The following is a 9250-nucleotide window of genomic DNA, read 5'->3' as shown; positions in this document are numbered from 1 at the left end:
TAACCCTTTCCCGGCAGCAAAGATAGAACAGATCTTCAAGTTGTGTCTGATATTCCTAAATTATGCCTAGGTGGTGTTTCCAGATTATGCCAATACGTAGTGTTAGGGGTTCAGCAGAACTTCAGGGTCACGATGACGCTTATTCAATTATAGATTTGTTTATAAACTTACTCCAGTTATTAAAATGATATACTTTTCTCCATATTTGCAAGTGTGACATCCAGAAATATCACACAAACATACATCCTTCCATCATCTATCTCAATGCTGGCACCCAGTCTATAAAATTAGAACTATTATAAAAACATAATTGAAATATTCGTATATGTACAGCATCTGAATCCATACGAGTGTAGTATCAGCAGGTTGGTTACTACACAAGGTACGCAAAGGCCTGCAGTCTCTACTATGATTCAATGATCTGTGAACTTTACACTACCTTCGTCCAAAAACGTTAAAAATCTACGGATGTGGGAACCATCCGAGTTGAACTGAGGGTCATGAATAAACATGAGCAACAATGACGCAGGTTTAACGAAATCTCGCGATATTTCTTCGCCATACTTGTCTCTCTTTGGAGAAGGGCACAGAGAGGCCGAAAACTGGTGCACGGACAGCGGCCATTCATTGCATTGGATGCACATTTTAAGACATGCTGTCTAGGTTGGTGCTCGTTTCAGGTAATCAGAATTGAAGGTTTTTGTAGTCGGTTGATTTTTGTTAATTATGAGTCAAGTAGCTTGCTGGCTTTCAAACAACAAAGGTGGCTAAGCACTAAGTTAGCTTGCACTAACCTTACCTACCTCTCTATTCTGGAGCTAAAGCTAGCGTTTCTGGAGCAATGTGAAGTTGAAGGGTAAAGGCCTCGTATAGGAGCTTAGTTGCTAGCTAGCATCAGCTTGCAGAACGACTTTGGAAATACACTGCCGTTCGATACCTGGATAATAATATATATTAATTTGATTTAACATCAGTTAACTTGGCCTGCTGACCAAGAGTCATTGATATGTCACTGCTGATGTTAACTGCCTAGCTTGCTAGCTGTCCCAGTCAGATTAGCGCAAGGTGAGACAGACTACGTTTTCAATGATTTAAAGTAGTTAGTCAATCGTGGCAGAATAGAATAAAAATCTAGACGTAAAATGCATGCTACGATCAAGATTAATTCGCAACTAATTTAGTAATTCGTTAATTATTCTCAATCCTTTGTAAACCGCTAACTAGCCATATAGCGAGCTAACAGTGCTAGTAGCTAGCTTATGTAATAACACGTTAACTAGACGGCTAACAACTTTGCAAGCAATGTAATGACATGGGCGAAGTATGAGTTTCCGACCTAAATGGCAATTTGTCTTTGGCTTTGGTTAGACAGCTGGCAAATGGTGTGTTTTGTGGACTGGTGCATGTATCAGCACAGTGTCTACATTCTGAGCCGTATTTATCACCCATAACAAATCATTGAACTCCCAGAATGAGCTATGCTTTAAGGTCCAGAACCATATCCCTCCACCACGTTCAGGGCTGTTCTGTTTTACACCTGGCCTTGTCTGCTCATTTTAGTAATATTGATATGAATCATCATAAGGACAAGGAGATAATTTCGTTAATTTTGTGTCTACCATTACTTCCAGGGTCTGCCCTGAAAAGCAGTGGGCCACTCGGGGCAGGGTATGTAAGCATTTCAATGTTTACCTGAATACGCTGCATTGGGCCAGGGTACTACATTACTTATGCCATATGGAGTAACAGGCCCTAAGATCTACATATTCTACATTATTTTGGCCTTGTGGTACTTCCTCTGCATTGTTGGTTATAATTTTTATATGTGTTTGTGTTAACCCCCCCCCCCCCCCCCCCCCCCCCCCCCGTGCATTCCCAGCCTGGTGCAGGCGTCTCGCACCCTCCACACGTCCCCACAGAGTCTGGCCCCTGTGCCCCCACTACCTGAAAAAGGCGGCAAAACTCGCCATGGCATCATCCCAGAGGAGCTTTTCCAGCTTCTGTACCCCAAGACTGGAGTCACAGGTAAGTGGCAGAAGTATTACCTCTCACGTGCTCGGCATTTCTGTCTTGGCTCCGCCCCTGCATCACACTCCACCTTTCTTAGCTCCGCCCCCCCACCCTACTTCTGTCAAACTATCTTTACCATTTTTTTTTACCCATCTCTCTCCTCCTATTTTTTCTCCTCTCTTTTCTTTCTATCCCTCCTCTACATTCCCTTGCTCACTCCTCTCTTCCTGTGTCTCACCCAGCTTCCCCTCCTTCCTATTAGCAGTAAGTTGATCAAACCACAGGTTTTACTAATTAAGTCTGCTGAGTTAGCCACTGTTTTAGGTTAGCGTTTGTGTTAGATTTTTATTTTTGCTTTTTTGAGATTCGTCAATGATTGATGGTCTGTAATGGTGGTGAAAACCACGACTACAGATTTTGTGAAGACTAAAATCTCATTTTGAGTCTGGAACATATATATCAAAATCCTCGTAATAAAATCAATTTTGTTTGAAGTTACTGTCCTTGGCAGTTTAAAAGAAAGCTCAAAGGTTTTGGATCAGAAGGCGCTTTAACCGTTGACCGTGTGTCTCGGCGTCGCCAGCACGTTCTGATGGCGTTTGGCGTGTTCTGATGGCGTTTGGTGTGTTCTGATGTCGTTTGGTGTGTTCTGATGGCGTTTGGTGTGTTCTGATGTCGTTTGGTGTGTTCTGATGGCGTTTGGTGTGTTCTGATGGTGTTTGGTGTGTTCTGATGTTGTTTGGTGTGTTCTCATGGCGTTTGGTGTGTTCTGATGTTGTTTGGTGTGTTCTGATGGCGTTTGGTGTGTTCTGATGGTGTTTGGCGTGCACTGATGGTGTTTGGTGTGTTCTGATGGTGTTTGGTGTGTTCTGATGGTGTTTGGTCTGTTCTGATGGTTTTTGGTGTGTTCTGATGGTGTTTGGCGTGCTCTGATGGTGTTTGGTGTGCTCTGATGGTGTTTGGTGTGTTCTGATTGTGTTTGGTGTGTTCTGATTGTGTTTGGTGTTTGGTGTGTTCTGATGGCGTTTGGTGTGTTCTGATGGCGTTTGGCGTGCTGTGATGGTGTTTGGTGTGCTCTGATGGTGTTTGGTCTGTTCTGATGGTGTTTGGTGTGCTCTGATGGTGTTTGGTGTTTGGCGTGTTTCTTCCAGGCCCCTACATGCTGGGCACGGGCCTTCTCCTCTACATGCTCTCCAAGGAGATCTACGTCATCAACCACGAGACTTTCGCTGCCGCGTCCATCGGAATCGTGCTCGTCTACGGCGTCAAGAAGTTCGGACCCTCCGTGGCGGCCTTCGCCGACAAACTGAACGAGGTGAGCCGGTCTGCTTCCCAAAGTGCTAACGGGAAGCGTGAGAGCAAAGCGGGGCCCCCTGCTGGTTTGGAGGTACACAGCATTGATCAGTGAAATTATGACTAAAGCAACATGCTGTAGCCTCCTCATGTCTAATTACCTGCAGGTGGTGTGTGTACGTGGTACATGCATATACATGCGTGTGTGTGACCTGCAGGAGGTGTATGTGCGCATGGTTCATGCATATACATGCGTATGTGTGTGACCTGCGGGAGGTGTATGTGCGCATGGTTCATGCATATACATGCGTATGTGTATGACCTGCAAGAGGTGTGTCTGTGTGCGCCTGTGATATTGTGTATTGAATGAGTGTTTGTGTGTGTGGTATGTGTATTAAGGAGTGTGTGTGTGGTGTGTGTATTGAGGAGTGTGTGTGTGGTGTGTGTTGTGGAGTGTGTGTATTAAGGAGTGTGTGTGTGGTGTGTGTATTGAGGAGCGTGTGTGTTCTGACTGGCATGTTTGTCGCCTCCTGCAGGAGAAAGTGGCCAAGGCGCAGGAGGTGAAGGATCTGGCGATGTCCAGCCTGACTGAGGCCATCGAGGACGAGAAGAAGGAGCAGTGGAGAGTGGAAGGGCGTGGCATGCTGTTCGATGCCAAGAGGGTGAGAGTCGGCCGTACGGCTTCTTGGGGCGTGGTCTACGGTGATCCTTCCGTAGGCTGCACCGTGCTCCGCCCTAATCCCGTATGGTAGAACTGGGGCCAGAGTTCCTCTCCACCAGAACACTCAACTGCCTCGTTCTTTCATAACGCTTTTTCCCTTTAGTTGTCCCAGTTTGGAATTCCCATTTATGTGCAGCGCTTGCGTTAATGTATGAATCTGTGTCTTTTTTTATGCAGATAAAACGCCACATTCTGCTGCGTTCTTTTAGGGATTGTAACAGGCAGTGACCTGGACTTGAACCACAACGACCTAATTAGTCATTTCTTTGAGCCAATCGGCTTTCGGAGTCTGACATTTGTGAGCTTCAGTCACGAAGACTGCTCAATTGGCTAGTGTTTCGGTAGGAACAGTGACTAAAGTGACATCTGCATTTAGATCTATGGGAAAGACATCAGTAAATAGGGTTGGAAATTCGATGACCATGATGCTTTTGCATTACTGCGATATGTAAGGAAACGGAAGAGCAACTCTTCCTCAGGTGACTGAGAATGTCAATGCAGGACATGATCAGACTGTCGGGAAGAACCGTCCATTGACAACTACATAGAGAGGCATATTATAGTAGGGTTGCAGTGTATTAACCCCTCATTACAAAGACAGATGCACATTTGAGAGTTAAGTGGTGCAAAAACTATAGGCACTGGACTACAGAGATGTGGAAAAAAGTGATATATTCAGATAAGTCATCCTGCACCATATTTTTGACAAGTGGGTAAGTGCATGTGTGGCTCATACCAAGAGAACGGTACTGGTCTGAATGCTTGACCCCTTGTCCGATAGCTGTGTTATGCTGTGGGGGGTATTTTCCTGGCATGGTTTGGGTCCACTTATCCTAAGAGGGAAGGTTCACTGCAATTCAATACAAAGTTATCCTGAGTGGTCGCCTTTATGCTATGATGAAACATTTCAATCCTGATGGGGGTGGTCTCTTCCAGGATGACAATGCCCCCATCCACAGGGCACGAGGGGTCACTGAATGGTTTGATGAGTATGAAAATGATGTGAATCATATGCTATGGCCTTTTGCAATCACCAGATTGCAACCCAGTGGAACACCAGTGGGAGATTTTAGACAGCGCTCGTGCTATTGTGAGTTGGCATATTATAGCAAAAATAGTTATCAGAACGTGAGAGATTTGGTTTAAAACGCAGATTTTGAAATGTCCTGCGTTCCACAGACGCGGCATTTCATGGGCCAGCACGACCCCTGGCGTTCTGTCGATTTGGGAGAGCGCATGCAAGCACATGCTCATCTGCAGTTAGCGATTGTCAGCCCTGCTTAATTACACACCGGCAGTCCACTCCTCAGGCTGTCACAGCCCTGAGTCAGAGGAAGACGCTTCGCGTGCAGCTGAACTGGCAGACTGCAAGTGCCTGACCTGACCAGCAGAGGTCGCTGTTGCACAATGAGTCGCTGGCATCCCAGCTGAGTGAAACCCTCCCTTCCCTGGATGACCTGCCAGTTGTGCGTTGCCTGCAGGGCCGCTGGCCACAGTTGGCTCTAGCAGGGTCCAGATTGGGAACCCAACCCTGGGCCCTGTCCAGATGCTTTAACAGTACCTTAAAAGGAAGAGTCACCCATCAACCTCCATTTTGTGTCTTTACTAAACCAGCTTCAACACTTCCCTAATTTCTCTGAATGTTATTGCACATCTGCTGTAAGGTTAACCTGGTCAGGCTCATTGTTCCCCAGCGTTACTCTGGCTGACCCTGACCCTGACCCCTCCCGCAGAACAATGTGCAGATGCTGCTGGAGACCAATCACAGGGAGCGGCAGCACATGGTGACCAATGAAGTGAAGAAGAGGCTGGACTACCAGATTGCCCTGCAGAATCTGCACCGCCGCCTGCAGCAGGAGCACCTGGTCAACTGGGTGGAGAAGAGTGTCATCGGCAGCATCACTCCTCAGCAGGTGAGCACAGTGCGGGGGCGGAGCTAGGTCCAGTAGACCCCGCCCAGCCGGGCTAGACTCCGCCCAGCCCAGCTGGACCCCGCCTCGCAGGACTGTACCAAGCTCATATCACAGGCCTGTGAATGGTATTGCGGGACACCAATTAAGGTTAATTAAAGGCACGTTTATCTGCGGACAGTCACAGAGAATTGTTACAGTTGTTGAAACTGGACAATCTTTTATTGAAATCAAATTAGCTACTTATCCACTGTAAGAGAGCGCCTATTTTACAAAAGTTATGAGCAGAGTAAATTCTATAGCAATCTCTTGGTTTTAGTCATATTACTATTCACTGAATTAAAATATATATTTAAAATGATCTGTAACTGCTGTAGTGGGTTTACAACCTGGGCATGATCCAGAGTTTCCAGCAGGAATTCATGCAAAAATGACCACAGTTGCAAAATGGCTGTTGTTTGGCAGCTAAGCAGTCAGTACCAGCAAGCTTTCCTCCTTCTTTCCAGCTTTCATTTCAACAATGATGGAACCGTTGTACTAAAGCTGTTTGTTCAATCAATTGTCAATCTTTTTTTAGAAAAACAGTGTAACTGTTTGTAGCTGAGCCGCAGTTGCAAGGTCTTCTGTAAATTCTCACGTTGAAATCTCTGTTGACTGACTGACAGCATGTACCGTTAGCAGGCAAGCTAAGGTTTACCTCTATTAAAAGGGAAATGGTATAAATTCTAATTAAAACAGTGAAATTTCTTTGCCTTAAAATAAGAAGGACGTTTTTAATGTCGTTTTTTTGCTCTTTATTTTAAAGAAGGCATCGGTCCAGGCACCATTTAGGCCCAGGTACTGTTTTGGAAGTGTCGTTTTAGCATCGGTATTGGCCAAATCTAAAGGACACACATCTCTGGACTCGCACTGTTAATACAGGACTGAGGCTGCACTGCTCCCAGATGAGTGTGAGAACACTCCTGACCCTCCTGCTACTCCCTCTCTCTTCTCCCCTTTCCCTCTCGAAACGGCCACGTTTTTCGCATTCTGAACCTGTACAGTGGGGCTGTGGCCACTAGAGGGGGCTAGCGTAATTTAATGGGCAAGCTGGTGAGTATTCATATCAAGATGGAACCATTTAAGATTAATCGCCTTTGCCAAAAAATGTTTGGGTTTTTTCCAAATTAAATTTTCTTCTCTGAAGCCTCAGACTCCCATTAGTTATACTGCATAGTAAAGCCATGTGCAGTTGTTTATGTTGTAGGGCTACGGGATATATACCTTGAAATAGATGACTTGGGTGAATGTGTTTCTAATGTTTGATGAGAATATGAATCATTCGGAAGTATTGTTATTATTGCTGTGATTCAATGTCCACAGTACACCGTGAGTTCTGAATGAAACTCCCTCCTTTGAATATGTGGTTGAGATTGCTTTTGATAACCGTTTGCCCCATGAGGCTACAGGGATTACTGTGTGTTGAAGGGCGATTTTAAATTCGGCTCTTGTGATCCCCTTAATTTTCACCGCTATGTGTTTGTCCCGTTACTTTGCCAGTCTAAAGTCCAGTTCATATTTCATAACATTACACACCCTTATCCACAGCATCCAACATTAGTGAAATATCCGGGGTGATTCTCTCAAGCCTGGCGCTGCATATAGTGCAATTTAAGAAGATGGAGACAATAACGATCTTTCCCATTATACCAGATATGATCTAAATGTATTGTAAATGTTTAATTGTTTTAGTATGCAAAATGTATTGTGCGGTTCACCTTTATTGATTTATTGACTTCTGCAAAATTAAAAAAAATCCTACAATTAATAATTTGAATCCTGAATCTAAATTCAGATGCCTAGCTAACAAATATTTGAATAGTTTGGGCCAGCCCTAGACCAGACTGCTGAGTTTTTAAAGAAAATCAGAGAACTCTACAGGGTATTGGCTACACGGTCCACTGGAAAACAACACGTCTGATTGGCTGATGCTTGTTAGGTCTGGACTGGCCTTAAAGAGCCCAGTGACTGAGGCCTGTCTGCCTGCTTGTGTCTTCCAGGAGAAGGAGAGCATCGCCAAGTGCATCACGGACCTGAAGCTGCTGGCCAAATCCACCCAGGCCAAGGCCACTGTCTGACAGACCACAGTCTTCTGCGAAGACCCTCCCAAACCACACCCCTTTTCATTAGAAATAAACCCTTTTCTCTTAAACATGGGCTGACTTTGTCTCGTGATGTGAATGTTTTCACCTGAAATCAAATAAAGTTTTGGTTTTGACTCCGTTTTAGGACTTTTCACGGGTATCAGTGAAATTTCTTTGGTTTCTGTGAGCCCGATGGTGTTTGAAGTGATTAATCTGGTGAAATTATTTCACTTAATTAGTCGGATTTTCAGGGTTTTAAAAAGTTTTAAAAAAATGAAAATTGAACTGTAAACTAGCAAATAAACGAGAGAATAACGGAATGCAACTGTTATTCCAGAGCAGCAGATCACAAAAATAAATGTTAAAGGTTGCTCACGAAACTAAAAAGCATGTTTAGGAGTGTTTGTTTTTGGGGGGTCATTCCAGTACAAAAAATCTAGAACCGTGTGTTCCCATGGTTGCACCCATTTACTGGCATGACTGTAACATGACGATAAATACTGATGTGCAATCTGGTTTATTACTGTCGTAAATGGCTTGACTTGGCACTGGGAGTGGTAGGTGGCGTACAGTCATGATAAAAATATTAACTCCTTTGCACTTAAAATAACTGAGTTAACTAAGTTACTCTAAAATGACTAGTTTGTATTTGGTCTCCTCTATTCTTTATTTCACTATTAATATGACAGAACATTAATATATTTTCCATTCAGAACTTATAACCTTTACTATCCCCCCAAAAATGGCATGACAAAATTATTGACTCCCTAGACTTCATATATGGTGGCACAGCCTTTGGAAAAAATAACTGCCAACTTCCTATAGCCACGAATGAGCTTCCTACACCTCTACTGGCAGTTTGGACTGCTTTTATTCTGCAAGCTGCTCCAGTTCTCCTAGATTTAAAGGGTGCCTTCCTTCTCCTAACTGCTGCTTTCAAATCACTTCACACATGTTCAATGGGATTTCGCCTTGAACTTGTTGCTGGCCACTTCAGAACAGTCCACCATCTTCTGTGGCCCATTCCCAGGTGCTGTTGTGGTAAGTGTGTTTCAGGCCATTGTGTCTCTCTGACACTGCGCTCCCACAGGCCTTGGCAGTCTCCTGATTTCATGATGCCATGCGCAGATTCAAGGCTCCCATTGCCGGAGGCAGCAAATCAACCCCAAAACATCACCGAACCTCCTCCATGT

At 44.6% G+C, this 9250-nt stretch overlaps 1 protein-coding gene across 1 annotated transcript; it reads left to right on the top strand.

Annotated features, from left to right (window-relative positions):
* Positions 1 to 528: 528 nt before the first annotated feature.
* On the top strand, positions 529 to 8191 carry atp5pb (ATP synthase peripheral stalk-membrane subunit b). Its single transcript, XM_035380585.1, has 7 exons — positions 529 to 680; positions 1632 to 1668; positions 1880 to 2025; positions 3162 to 3325; positions 3840 to 3965; positions 5758 to 5937; positions 7974 to 8191. The coding sequence occupies exons 1-7, from the start codon at positions 653 to 655 to the stop codon at positions 8049 to 8051; spliced, it is 759 nt and encodes a 252-aa protein (XP_035236476.1). The 5' UTR covers positions 529 to 652; the 3' UTR covers positions 8052 to 8191.
* The last annotated feature ends 1059 nt before the right edge of the window (positions 8192 to 9250 follow it).

Source organism: Anguilla anguilla, chromosome 11 (assembly GCF_013347855.1).
Source record: "Anguilla anguilla isolate fAngAng1 chromosome 11, fAngAng1.pri, whole genome shotgun sequence".
NCBI classification, from domain to species: Eukaryota; Metazoa; Chordata; class Actinopteri; order Anguilliformes; family Anguillidae; genus Anguilla; species Anguilla anguilla.
This window is presented reverse-complemented; position numbering and strand designations above follow the sequence as displayed.

Bases quoted from the DNA above. Each gene is read 5' to 3' on its own strand.
- atp5pb (XM_035380585.1), top strand. From the start codon at position 653: ATGCTGTCTAGGTTGGTGCTCGTTTCAG. The intron at 681-1,631 runs GTAATCAGAATT...CATTACTTCCAG, and splicing joins TAGGTTGGTGCTCGTTTCAG to GGTCTGCCCTGAAAAGCAGT. The intron at 1,669-1,879 runs GTATGTAAGCAT...GTGCATTCCCAG, and splicing joins AGTGGGCCACTCGGGGCAGG to CCTGGTGCAGGCGTCTCGCA.